General features: G+C 38.0%; 1 protein-coding gene across 2 annotated transcripts in view; it reads right to left on the reverse strand.

Annotated features, from left to right (window-relative positions):
* Window positions 1–12,162, reverse strand: part of LOC106092304 (putative uncharacterized protein DDB_G0282133) — a 38,805-nt gene extending 26,643 nt beyond the window's left edge. For both annotated transcript variants that reach the window (XM_013259130.2, XM_013259131.2), the window contains exons 1-2: window positions 11,518–12,162; window positions 7,102–10,817 (exon numbers count right to left, since the gene is read on the reverse strand). In XM_013259130.2, the coding sequence (XP_013114584.2) occupies window positions 7,102–10,817; window positions 11,518–11,886 (4,085 nt within the window). In that variant the 5' untranslated portion in view covers window positions 11,887–12,162. The remainder of the gene's footprint in view (window positions 1–7,101; window positions 10,818–11,517) is intronic.
* Window positions 12,163–14,240: the final 2,078 nt, after the last annotated feature.

Here is a 14,240-nt window from a genome sequence, read left to right on the forward strand (position 1 = left end):
TTTGTTGTATGTTTGACTTTTGTTTGTGTTTTGGCAAAGCAAAGAGTCCGTCGGATTTCGCAATAATTTAAAAGGCATTTTCGGTGTTAATGAAGTCAGTTCTAGGCTTATTGGAAGAGATAACACGAACGAAACACACAACAAAAGCAACTACATTGAAGCAGAGTTTCGTAAGCAGTTAGTTTAGGTTAAATGGGTTGCCCACCAAAGGTGAGTTAACTCGAAGGTCAGTTTGGCCCATTGTTGTACCCTAGAGAGAGAATGGAAAGAGAAGCAAAATGTGAGACCTCGTACTAGAGGTTATGAGCAGTTAATAACATTTACAAATAATGGTTGGTATTCTATTCTGCTTTCGGAATAGTCGCTGAAATTTTTAATTCTTTCGCGAGCAAAATTTGAAAAGGCATTTTTTGTTTTGTTTCCATACCACTGGTCTTTTTTTTAATTTATTTTTTCGCAAATTAATAAAAAAAAGCGAAACATTGAAAGCAATAGGTTAGATTGAGGGTACGGATATCAATCCACCCCATGCCACTATGCCAGTATGAAGTTATATGAATGAATACGAAACAAGTAAAATCGTGCTTAGTTCGGCGGGGCCAAATCTTGGAAATTGACCACCATGGCTTTTTTCTAATTTAAATTTAAGAAGTTTGTTTGTATGGAGCCATTTCAACTAAATCTTTCTTATCTCCAAATATTTCTTATCTCCAGACTGTTTTTTTCGGGTCATATCTGTACGGTGGTTGATGTGGTTGTTTGAGAGCATTAGTGCACTCTGCGTTCCAAATTTCAGCACAATGGTCAATTATAATATCGTGTTCTTTGAACATGACATTATCGTAATATTATTAAAAAATCGTATCCTATACCACCACCAATAACCTGAGATGATGCAGTGTCAACGCAAGAATGTCGATGTTGAACGTTTTTATGGACAGTTAGTTGTCCAATAGGCACATAACAACCAAGACGGTGAAATCACGCGCTCTCTTCGAAGTCTTGCCTTCCCTGTGTATGACAAAATCTGCATTTATTTGGTGCTGAGCCATAATGGAGTAAAGGGGAATGAAACCGTAGACGTCTTGACTATAACAGCAAGAGGACTGTCAATAAAATTTGGTGAATGTGAAGCCTTTCAAGGCCATTAACAGGAATACGCGTCGTTTGCATTTTCTAAATATGCATTATTTCCTTTCCCGTGAAGGAAACTATGGCGTAATACACGTATAAAGGGTTTCGTCAGTCGTAGCTTCCAATATGTGTATCTTTCTTTCTTTAATTTATTTTCTTTGTGCTGTAAATTATTTTTTTTTTTCAATTTTTTCGGCAGAGCTGCTTGCTAAAATAATTACCGACCCTATAAGCTTGAAATTTATTTTAAAATTTTGAGAGCACAAAAATGTTAGTATTATATTTTAGTGAATTAGGCAATTAGTTTTTAATGTGTTTTCTCATTTTTCGTATATTTACTTCGCTAACCATAAAATCTTTAGGCTACAATTAAATTCTCAATGTTCTTAAGTTTAAGTTATATATTCTTTAAATATTTATAAAAGACAAAATTTGATTGAATAAATAAACCAACCCAAAATTTCCATGAAATTGTCTCTTAAAACACAAAATTTTAAAGATATTGTTTCTAAAATGCAAAATTTCGATGAAATTGCCTCTAAGGATTGTTTCTAAAAGACAGAATTTAAAATAAACTTTCTCTAAAAAGACAGAATTTTATAAAAATTGTCTTTAAAAGAGAAAACTTCCATGAAATTGTCTACAAAATGGTAAAATATCAATGAACTTTTTCTTAAAGGATTATCCCTAAAGGCAGAAATTAAACGAATAGAATTTCATTGAAATAGTCTCTAAAAGACACAATTTCAAACAAATTGTCTTTAAAAGACAAAATTTCAATAAAATTGTTTCTTAAAGGCAAAAAAAAATTGTTTCTAAAAGAAAGATTTTAAATGAAATTTTTCTAAAATAAAATATTTCCATGAAATTGTCTTCAAAATAAAACATTTCCATGAAATTGTCTTCAAAAAGGTAAAGTTTCAATGAAATTGTCAAAAGATAGCTTTTCAATGAAATTGTCTAAAAATGACAGAATTTCCTTCAAATTATAAGATAAAATTTCAATTCAATTTTTCCTAAAATAAAATTTCAATAAGTATCTCGAAGACAAAATTTTAATGAAATCATAATTTGTTAAACACAATTATGTGCGAGTAAAAAGACATTAGTCGATAGGTTAAAAACGACAAACACCATTCATCTCAGCATTCGATTCAATTAAATTTCTGTGGAAAAATCGAGCATTACTTGGGACACAACCACCTAACACAAAATTAGAATTACGAATTTTTTCACTATTCCTATCAATCAACATCATTCCTTAATTTTAGATTTTTTTTCAAAAACCTTAAGTCTTTATCAAGGCGTATTTATCAGATGGCCGCATCAACTCAGTTGATATAACTTGATACATCCATTCATTTTTGAATTCGCCTTACAAATATATAAACTTCAAAATAAATATTTTTAAATAGATGTTTGTGTTTACTGCTCTTATGATTCTTAAAACTTAGATTATATGACGACAAGCGTCTAACAACCTTAATCGCTATTAGCTTCACTCATGGAACTTAGTCCCTTGTGTCGCCCCCAAAAAAGTTTGGTACAGAGGAGAAGAACCCAGATAATGTTTGCGTCATAGAATGTCAGTCATTAGAATGAAGAGGCCAACATGCATGACAAAACGGCGGCTGGAATGTTTCCTCTAATCTGCCATTAAAAGCTATAGTTGTCGAGAAAGGTGTTCGTTTAGCCATAATCCTGCACCTACCCCCGCAATTTTTGAACAATGCCAAAATAGGGGCTCAACCGTCTATAACTCATTTTCATACCCACAAATCAAATGTAAGTTATTGATATTGCAATGATTGCGGTAGCTTCGTCGCACCTAGGAGAGATCCCCTGAATACACGAAATAACCTCATATTGGTGAATAGCACAAACTATATTTTCTCGGGGGATACATCAAGCCTATTGGGCAATCTTGCCACACGGCCTCGTCCTCGTAGCCAACAAACTTTAACTGTCCTCTTCAAATGACCTGAAAATCCCACGAATATCCAAGAGCTTCATTTTGAGCCCTTTGCTAGTAGTACGCTAATTATTCTACAGCATTCGACATCACCTTCACTTGGTAACTATAATGACCTTGTGAAAACTATGTCTTCCTGATGGGTTTGTGCCTTTGGAGCTAATGGGAGTTTGGTACATTTTTAAATTTGTTTTTTCTTGCTTGACACTCAAATATAAATAAACTTCTTGCTCTGCTCAGCCGAATCAAATTTGGCGAAATTTTGAAATGTCACGGCGAATAGAATTTTATTCGCCTTGCTTACAAATTTTGACATATCCCAGTTCCCAAAAAATATGCTTTTTTGTAGCAATTCGCCGATGCGGCCACCTTATTAAATACACCTTGGCTATTGTAGTTAATGTTTGTAATTTAAGAACAAAGCTAATTTCTTTCAATGTTAGGACTCTTTGAATGGTGGAAAAACAGAAAATGATAAATCCACATGAAATTAAAAAGTTGACATCATTACATTTGTATAGAAGAAATTGGTATAATTCTCGAGAATTTGGTACAAACAAAAGTACGTGATTCATAAATTCGGAAGCGAGTTTTTGTGCAAAGCAGTGTTAAATTATTTTGAGCTATATAGTTCGAATGGTTTATGCAGCTGGCATATACTCGTACACCAATTGCTTTGATTTTTGCCTCTCACTATTTCGTCCACATTCTGTGGCCACAGAATGTAATTGTTCACCAAACTGCTAAAATTTGGATTTCTCTTACCCACATCATATGCATGACCTTAACATGAGACAATACATATGTACTTTTATATGGCTCATATATATATACATATATATAAAGGGTGATTTTTTTGAGGTTAGGATTTTCATGCATTAGTATTTGACAGATCACGTGGGATTTCAGACATGGTGTCAAAGAGAAAGATGCTCAGTATGCTTTGACATTTCATCATGAATAGACTTACTAACGAGCAACGCTTGCAAATCATTGAATTTTATTACCAAAATCAGTGTTCGGTTCGAAATGTGTTCAAATTTTGACAAATTTTGTTCAGCGATGAGGCTCATTTCTGGTTGAATGGCTACGTAAATAAGCAAAATTGCCGCATTTGGAGTGAAGAGCAACCAGAAGCCGTTCAAGAACTGCCCATGCATCCCGAAAAATGCACTGTTTGGTGTGGTTTGTACGCTGGTGGAATCATTGGACCGTATTTTTTCAAAGATGCTGTTGGACGCAACGTTACGGTGAATGAACACATTTCGAACCGAACACTGATTTTGGTAATAAAATTCAATGATTTGCAAGCGTTGCTCGTTAGTAAGTCTATTCATGATGAAATGTCAAAGCATACTGAGCATCTTTCTCTTTGACACCATGTCTGAAATCCCACGTGATCTGTCAAATACTAATGTATGAAAATCCTAACCTCAAAAAAATCACCCTTTATAATATATATCAACTATGGTTGTGTTGCCAGAAGATAAAGTCTGGAAATAAAAATTAGTATTAAGTTGGACATTTTTGTCAGTTTCATTTAATATCAATGTTTTGCGTGTTCAGCTACGAACTAAACTATACAAAATTATGCAATTCAACACAGAAATGAAAATGTCTATAACAAATTTGCCCGTCGGCAACTCAACTGAAGTTGGATTGCAATCCATAACCGATCTATTAGTCTGCCCTAATCTTCGAAATGTTTTAATGGAAAATTTTATTTTAAACTTGAAAATTTACTCAAAGAAAATGGCTCGGAACGATACTCAATATTTTTATGAAGGTGTATTGGTGCCAAGCATTGAAAAAATGGCATTCACCTCTTTTAGATTATCCGGCCCACTCAATACCAAATAAATAGGGATCATAAAAATACATCCTTTCATACAAACTGCAAAATCTATAAAAATTATAGATCGATTATGGATTGCAACCCAACTACAGTTGAGTTGCCAACGGGCAAATTTGTTATTGAAATGACTATTTCTGAATTGAATTGAATACTTTTTTACAATTTATTTAGTAGCAGAATGTTCAAAACACTGATATCGAATAAAACTTACAAAAATTGTCGACTTTATAATATTTTTTTTTTCATAATTTTATTTCCTGGCAACGCAACTATAGTTCACGCTACTGGTTAGGTTCATGTCTGGTATTGTGTCGCCGCCTAAATATCGGTGTCTGTTAGCAGCGAAAGCCAAGCTATGGCATAGGAAATGCTTCGACGAGGTTTCCTGTCGTTGCCTGGATGGTGTGACGGAATGGTGTGACCTGCTCAAAACTGATATACAGTCAGATAGAACGATTTTACTGTAGAATCGGTTTAAAGAGCCAGTTATTTCAATGGCTTGAAATGCTGCCCAAAACGTTTCATTTATTTTTTGGATCAGCCTTATGTGCAGGATTTTTCTAGCAGGATAATGAGCCAAAACATACCGAACTATGTAAAAGAGTGGTTGATCAAAATAATAGAATTGACGTGGTTATGTGTCCTGGTCAATCACCTGTCCTAACCCTCTTACAATTCGCCGAAGTTTCTTTAGTTTTGACACAAACTCTTGATGTATTTCTAAGCTTCTATGAATCGTGCAGGCAATGGTGTTATCATAAACAAAACCACCGAAAGTTTGTCATAGAGGGGGGTGGTGAGCCTTGAAGCACACCATCGTCCATTGATAAACTTTTTGGGACATTTATAACGTTGTAGCAAAAATGCAAAAAAAAAAAACATACCCTAAACTTCAATAACAATTTGACTTGGCATGGAAAGTATTATTTTGAGACTTCCTCCAGCTTGGTTGCTGCCCATAATCTCTTTAGCACAGTGAAACGATGGACTTGCGATACATAATAATAAAGACCGACCGAATCGCGCGAAAATGTGTATTTAGGATATGTGCCCGCCATGTGAGGCATGCATCATCCATGGCAGATTTCATAGAGGCATACTAGCAATAAAGAAAGACACAAATCATGAACAGAAGAGTTCACAAGGTTTTGTTTTTGTTTTCAATTAAAATTAAAGTAGTATAACTTTTTATTAGCGCAAATTCTTCGGTTTATAAGTAAACGAGAACTAATTTTGTATCCATGTCATTATCAATGATTATTACTTAAACATTAAGTAAAATTAAAAGATTGTATGAATTTCCATAGATAGATTTGTTTTGTTTATATATACAGCACAACGCTGTAACATTTGTAGGTAAGTGTGTATGTGTGTAAGAGAGATTTGCTGTGTGTATTCACGTATTCATTGAATCGATTGATCGATCGATCTTTTGTGTTTTGCTTTCAATCAGAGACAATTCATACAAGGAGTTGTAATGTGTGGGACGAGCGAGGAGGCTTAAAACTGTATGTGTTCTTTTAATATGGGTAGAATGGGTGGTGGTATGCTTGCAGCCTATTAACGACGTTTCCTGTTCTTCCTCTTCTTATCGTCAAATTTCGGTTTATTGTTACCGCTACACAAACCCAATAACGAGAGAATATTGATTTAGAGTTACGTAGCACCACACCACAAACAATGAAAAGAGAGGAAAAAGAAATGGAATAAATCCCAATATTGTTAACTATCGACAACATTTACAAATCACAACTAAAATAGTATTTATGTTATAAAAAGAAGAAGAACTATTAGTTTAAAAAATGGATTCTATAGGTCTTTTCCTGGGTGGGGTATATGGATGGTATCTTCGATAGATCTTCGATAGATCTTTGATTAAATCATGAAAAAAACAAAAAAAGCGGAAGGACAAACCATAAGCCCACCCTTAGGACTGGGTAAATAGTGGAAATGTACTTATGCTAGAGTTCCTATGTTGGAATACAACTAAACGTTGGCTAAGTGTGCTGCCCTTCTTGCTCATAAAGCACACCTGGCAAAGCTGGTTTGTGAACAGCTCACTGTTTTGGTTTCAACTCATTTTTTCTTATTTCTTTAAAACAAACTTTATTGGTATCATATAGCATAGAGAAGAGCTTACCCTTTCATCCTTGGCCTGGGTGAGTTGCCGCCACAGCTGCTGCCGCCATCCAGAGAGGGGGCTTTAATGCTCTCATTTCGCCGGAATGGATTGTTGGTGTTTCGTGGAGCTTGAGCTGAATTCGAATTATCAGAATCTTGTTGATTTTGTGGGCCATCGCAGCCGAAATTTCTACCTGGTTCGTTGGTGTTGGGTCCAAAATTGCGGTTGTTCGGACCAAATTTACTTTCGCCTTTGGGACCATTTGGCCCGAAGTTTGAATTGTTGGGACCATTGGGACCAAGGTTCGGTCCATTGGGGCCAAAGTTTGAGTTGGGGCCAAAGCTGAAGTTGTTAGGTCCATTGGGGCCAAAGTTGTTTGGTCCATTAGGACCGTTGGGGCCGAAATTACGATTATTAGGTCCTCCTCTAAAGTTGGGGCCAAAATTATTATTATTATTATTTGGGCCCCAATTGCTGGGTCCACCACCTCCGCCACCGTTGTTTCCCCAAGACCTGTTATTATTGTTGCCCCAAGGGCCATTGTTGTTATTACCAAATGGTCCGTTATTATTGGGACCACCGCCGCCGCCACCATTGTTCGCCCAAGGTCCATTGTTGTTTCCCCAAGGACCGCCGCCGCCGCCTCCGCTATTAGGTCCATTGGGTCCCCAGTTATTTGGGCCACCACGATTATTTGGTCCCCAGTTGTTTGGACCACCACGATTATTCGGTCCCCAGTTGTTGGGACCATTTGGACCATTCGGCCCATTATTGTTACCCCAATTGTTGGGACCATTGCCTCCTCCGTTGGGGCCCCAAATGTTACGACCACCGTCAGGTCCCCAATTATTACCTCCTCCAGCATTGTTGGGTCCCCAGTTATTGTTGGGACCATTGGGACCCCAGTTGGGTCCTCCTCTGTTATTGAAATTGTTATTTGGCCACGGTCCATCGTTGGGTCCCCAGTTACCATTCGGGCCTCCTGGACCCCACTCGTTTGGACCACCTCGGTTGTTTGGTCCAAAGCTGTTGTCACCCATATTACGATCTTCTCCATCATCATTAAATCTCGATGAGCGATCATAGCTAGCATTTGAGATCTCGTCTTCTATTTGCGACTTAGCTATCGACATTCTATCACTGGCCATATTATCATTTGATTGATTTGAATTTTCGTTATCAAAGTTCGAGTCAGGATGATCTAGTTGTAGCTGCTTCTTGCGTTGCCATTCAGCATATGACAATGGACGTCCACCAGCATCCTTCATGTCATCGATTTGATACTGCTGTTGCAGTTGTTGGCTGTCACCTTTGCCTTGAGCTTTAGCCAATGCCTCCGAAATCTTTTTCATAAACTCGGGGTCGTTGAGTGTCTTCGAAATGTCGGGGATTGCCGGTGACACCTTCATATCGGGTTTATTAATTTTGATGTCAAAAAGTGATGGTATTTTTCCCTGCTCTTTCGATTTATTAGAAGTACCTTCGGACTCCGGTTTGACTTTGTCCTCCTTTCCACCAATCGCCGCAGCACCATCTTCTACTAGATCCAGACCTGGAATTCCATCTGATTTCTTAAATATTTCTGTAATATTTTCACTGGGCGGATTGATGACTGGACTTGTATCCACAACATCGTCATCATCGTCGTCCAGATTAATAATTTCTGTGGGATTTTCGCCACTACCCTCAGACTTCCCTGGAGGTGTCTTTACTTTGTTTGGCGTAGGACCGCCAGCAGTATCAAAACGTGACTTACGTTTTCCCAGAGGTGTTGATTTTTGTACATTGAATTTAATCGATACTGGAGCGTTAGTTTTATTCTTTTTGGAGGCTTCCATTTCCTCTTGAAGGTCTTCGCTGTCCTTGGGTTTATCAATATGAGCGTCGTCTTTTTTAACATCTTCGCATGCTTGAGATTTTGTATCTTCGGCAACGGTACTACCCGATTCTGCAAAAGCATCGGTACGCCCCTTTGACTGTAAATCGCGATTTTTCGATAAATCCCTCGAGTTTTTTCGAGGCAAATCTCGATTTCTTGAGGAATCTCTGCTTTTATCGCTTTCGTTGCCATCGCGACCAGAAGGCATATTATCCTTACTATTTGCTGTAGTGGTTGGCGGCGGTTGGTTCGGATCTAAGCCCATGCGTTCCATTTTGCGGCGTCGCATCTGCTCGCGTCTTTCCATAATGCGCGTGCGTTGCTTCTCAAATTCCTGCTCATATCGCTTATACATTTCCCGATCCGGATGATTTGCATTTGCCCGTTTCCAATCTTCGAACTGCTCCTCCCACTGCTTAAATTGACGGTCAAACTTTTCTTCATCAATATCTGGTACTGCGCCACCGCGGGAATTACTTCCTCCCTGCGGACCGAATTGTTGATTGTTATTATTTGGCCCGAAATTGGGCCGACCACCATTCCAGTTATTATTACCAGAACGATCAGACCAATTGTTTTGACCTCGGTTATTGTCGCCCCAGTTATTTGATCTGTTATTGCCACGGCTATCATTCCAATCGTTCGATCTGTTCATGCGACCGCCATCGTTGGGTCCATCGTTCCAACCTCCACTGTACCTATTGTTGCTGTTGCGATTGTCCGATTCAAAATCTCCATCGCGGTCTCGATTTCTGCCCATATCCCGAGCACGACCATCGTCAATATCATTATTACCGAATTCTCGCGAATTAAAGTTGTTACGATTATTAAAATTCTGATTGCGATTGTTAGGACCATCCCTCCAATCGTTTGGAAGATCATTTGGTTTATCATTCCATTCACGATTGTTATTCGGACCATTATCACGAGGTCTACCAGACCATGGACCATCATCGTCTCCTCGCATTGGCTGACCACCGCGCCAATTATCGCGATCATTGCTTCGACTACGATTGCGATTATTCCATTCATCTGAGACATCTTTGCCTCCACGACCTCTGTTCTCAATGTTCCAGTCGTCGTCACCACCACGGGAATTTCCTCCCTTTTGCCAATCGCTAAAGTTTCCACGATTTGGGGGACCATCTGGCGGACCCGATCTGCCCCCATATTGCTCGTTTTCATTATTTGGACCTGATCTACCACCACCTCTATTCATATTGTCGTTACCGAAGCCACCGCGATTATTGGAAGGACCTCTATTCCATTCATTCGAGTCATTATTATCAAGATTTTGTCGTGGGTTGTTCAGAGTATCATTAAAACCTCCTCCACCACTCATATTGGCCTTAAATGGTTCATTTGTTGGTGGTAGATTTCCGAACGGCGGTGGTCCTGATTGCCATTGGTTTGGTTTATTCATATTAGGACTGTTGGCATTTTGAAAATTATTTGGTACGTTTCTCGAAGAAAAATTTGGTGGTGGTTGGTTAAAGAAGGATTGATTACCCTGCCACGGAACCGATTGTTGTGATTGCGTCTGCTGCTGATAAGACGGTTGTGCAGACGATGGTGGTGGTGGTGGCGGCTGTTGTTGCGGTAATGGTGCTGCGGAGCTAACAGATGAATATTGATTAACAGGGCCAATTTGAGGAGGTGGTTGGCTATACAGTTGCGGCTGCCCGGTTATTTTTGTAGCCGGCGCTGCAGCCTTCGAATCCACAGGCGGCTGAACTGCTGTTGTTGGAGGCATAGGTCCAACAAATGCCGGATAATTTGCAGCAGTAGGTACCGTAGATTGTGCTGGTACTGATGTGGGAGCTGGTGCTACAGCAGCTTCCATCTCCCGTTTATACTGTAATTAGTGAAAGCATAATAGGTTATTAAAATTAAATTAAATATTTAAACTTTTACAAAGAATGGTCGCGGCATATTGTCAATGTAATGCTATCTTGTACCATACGCCACTTTATTGATTTCGAGATAAACGCACTTGAAGTTTGCAAAGTGCATAGGACATATTCGGCATATTTACACCTCAATATCTCGAAATCTAAATAAGACACTCAGTGATTCTGAAAGGGCGTGTCCTAACACCACAGAAAACTATCCTAACTCAAAAAACTCGAAAATGGTGTATGGAACAGGATAACTTTAAGCCGACGATATGGCCTGATTTTAAAACTAATTGGAATTATAAGACCATTGTTATCTTGTTGTATGTGAAAACAAACAAATAAATAAATAAACAAGATATTCCAAAATCCAGAGACAAAGTGAGGAACCCATGGGAGGACTCCATCGGGTCAATCCGGTACTAATGGTCATTTTAGTTCATCCCGATAGCCTTTACTATTTAGAACGACTTTTGAGATACATCAATAAAGCGTTGTTACATTTGACAGAATAATGTTATCTTAATGGAACAGGTCCCAATGCCGGCTAACCGTAAAATGCGAAATCTCTTTTTAACAAAAAAATCTTTTTTTCTTTTTAGTGGTTTACTTAGAAAACTAGCTAGTAAATGAAGTCACTTCTCATTGGGACAAACTTACCTGTTCTCCATACTGAGCATGCCACTTTGCATATTCTTCTTGATATTTTTGCCATTGTTGCCAGTGTTGTTGCAATGTATATTGTTGTTCTGGCGTCAATGCTGCATACTGAGCTGCTGTATATTGGGAGTAAGGATTTGAGGCAGCATTTGGTACTGCCGCTGCGGCAGCTACCGTCGGAACTGAAGATACTGCCGCTGCTGCTGCGGCCGTTACAGGACCAATCAACGGAGCATTAGCTGTAGGTCCCGGAGGTGGTGGAGCCGCAGTCTGGCTTGGTTCACTTGGTGGTGGTGGAGGAGCTGCAGTCATTGGTAGAGGCGGTTGAGATTGAACAACGCCTGCATACTGAGACCACTGATTCCACATTTTTCACTCGATGAAAACTTTTCTCTTCAGCACAGTCAAAATTTTCTTACGTCTTTTAGGATATATGAATACGAAAAAGTTGCACTTTCGTGTGCAAAATTAAAACCCGAAATCCTTTATTGATTGCAGATAATCGAAATAAGATAACGATTTTTTACTTGTACTTCTAATAGGCAAAAACTTTAGTAATTCACTTAGCAAGAAAAAATTGTCGCCATTTTACTCAATAAAGAAAACTTGGGATGTGTATGTACCAGTGAACATAGCCGAGACGATTTTTTGAAAGCGGCTTGGCAATAATCGCATCTTCAACGCCGATAGCATAATTTGAAACAGACGGCAAAATAAAAATTTTACTTATGCAAATTTATCGTTCAATTAGAAAGAAAATCGAACTCCGTGGCCAAAAACTACCGTTTGAGCCAAGGCGGATTAAATAAGGTGGTCTCATGCGAACAGCTGTTAACAGCCGGCCAGGTTTGACGGTATTAAGATGTCAGATTTTTGTTTTCATTCTCGTTGTTGTTATCTTCTTTCTCGCAAGTTTTCTGCTCATGTACGCACACGTATACACACACGCACACAAACATCTTTGTGTGCGTTGGCAAAACGTCGATCAGCTTGATGACAAGATGGTGGATTGCACCATATGATTTGTGGTTGTTGTACAATGAGACAACTCTAATTTCCCTTCCGAATCTCCCATAATTTTAGTTTAGAATTCTGTCAGAAACATCAGATTTTCTTCCAACATTTCGTTCCGAAATCGTGTCAACCACTCCGAATATTTTTCCTAAGAATGTGTAAGATTCGGGTCCGAATTCCAAAAATTTTTCCGGAATTCGGACTCACTGGGTAAGCCCATGGGCTAAGAAATACTATATATATATATGTATTAGTGTAGGTTTTTGGGCATTTTGAAAGTTAGATGTTCTCCAATTTTTAAATTCCTTTATTCCCAGGGAGATTTTGGGAGTGGACGTCCCCACAAATAGTTCGCCTCGAATGTGGATATAAAATTCGTTCTCTGCTTCCAAATACCTTAAATATAAAATTTGTTCTTTACTCCCAAATACCTTGAATGGAATTTATTACTTTTTTAGTGGCCGAAGCCTGCATTTTTATTTATTGCGGCTACTGCCGTTTGATTAATTTGAGTAACATATTATAACTAACTTATTCCCAAAGATCAAAATGATTATAAACCGAGTGAGACATGAATAACATCATAGTTTGCTAAATACTAAACATATTCATATTGAAGAAGATAGAGACGTCCAACAAAGATCAAATGTATTCTCTCAAATGTATTAATTGGTCACCAAAGAAGACCACCAACAAAGATTTAGTGAGTGCAAATGGGAGGGGGGAAGGGTTTAGCGGCCACCTTAGACTTGGATTCGTGCTCAACTCTAAAATACCCTATATAGCCAAGGACGGAAAATATGTCAAAATTTTTTGTAAAGGTGGGTAATAAGTCCACTTTTCACAGTGAAACTCAATATAAAAAAATAATGTGGAAACTTTTCCATTTGCGGTACTATGTTCTCTACTGAGTGGACATTTGACATTCACTAAAGCTGAATATTGTGTTCAGCTTTTCAAGCGGAATGCTGTCCAACTCCATATAAAAAAATATGTGGAAACTTTTCCATTTGCGGTACTATGTTTTTCACTGAGTGGAAATTTGACATTCACTAAAGCTGAATATTGTGTTCAGCTTTTCAAGCGGAATGCTGTCAAATTCCATATAAAAAAAAGTCGGCGAAACGTTGGCTAAAAATGGGCGGAAAAGTAGTACTCTGCTTATAGTGAGGAAAATGGCAAAAAAATCAAATTGGCAACACTTGCTACCATTGCCGGCATCATTTTTGTATGTTTTATTGGTTTCAATGGTTCGTTTTTCTTTATTAATTTGCGAAATTAAATAGAGAAAACAATAAGTGTAGATAAAAAACGTATTTTGGTATGGAAACAAAAGAATTTCATTGATGTCAAATTCCGCTCGTGGAACAATTAAAAATTTCCGCGACTAATCCGAAAGCAGAATAAAATACCAACCCTAAAGGCGTGGACGAAACTTTTTTTATCTTGGCCAACATGTTAAATTAAAGGATTTTCCATGGTACAGTTAAGAGATATCATTAGCACAGTAACAAAAAACTGCCCCAACGAAACTACCTTGAATGGCAAATGCCGTAAATTAAATGTCAAAGTGGTTTTAGAAATAAACTTTGTTTTACATCTTATTTTCTTCAAATGTATTCAGTTTCTCGGTGAAACTTCATATAAAAAAATAAGCTGAAAATATTGATAAAAAGTGTTCGTTTCGCTAGGGAAAATGTACATTTCAC

This window comes from Stomoxys calcitrans, chromosome 4, assembly GCF_963082655.1.
Source record: "Stomoxys calcitrans chromosome 4, idStoCalc2.1, whole genome shotgun sequence".
In the NCBI taxonomy this organism is placed as follows: domain Eukaryota; kingdom Metazoa; phylum Arthropoda; class Insecta; order Diptera; family Muscidae; genus Stomoxys; species Stomoxys calcitrans.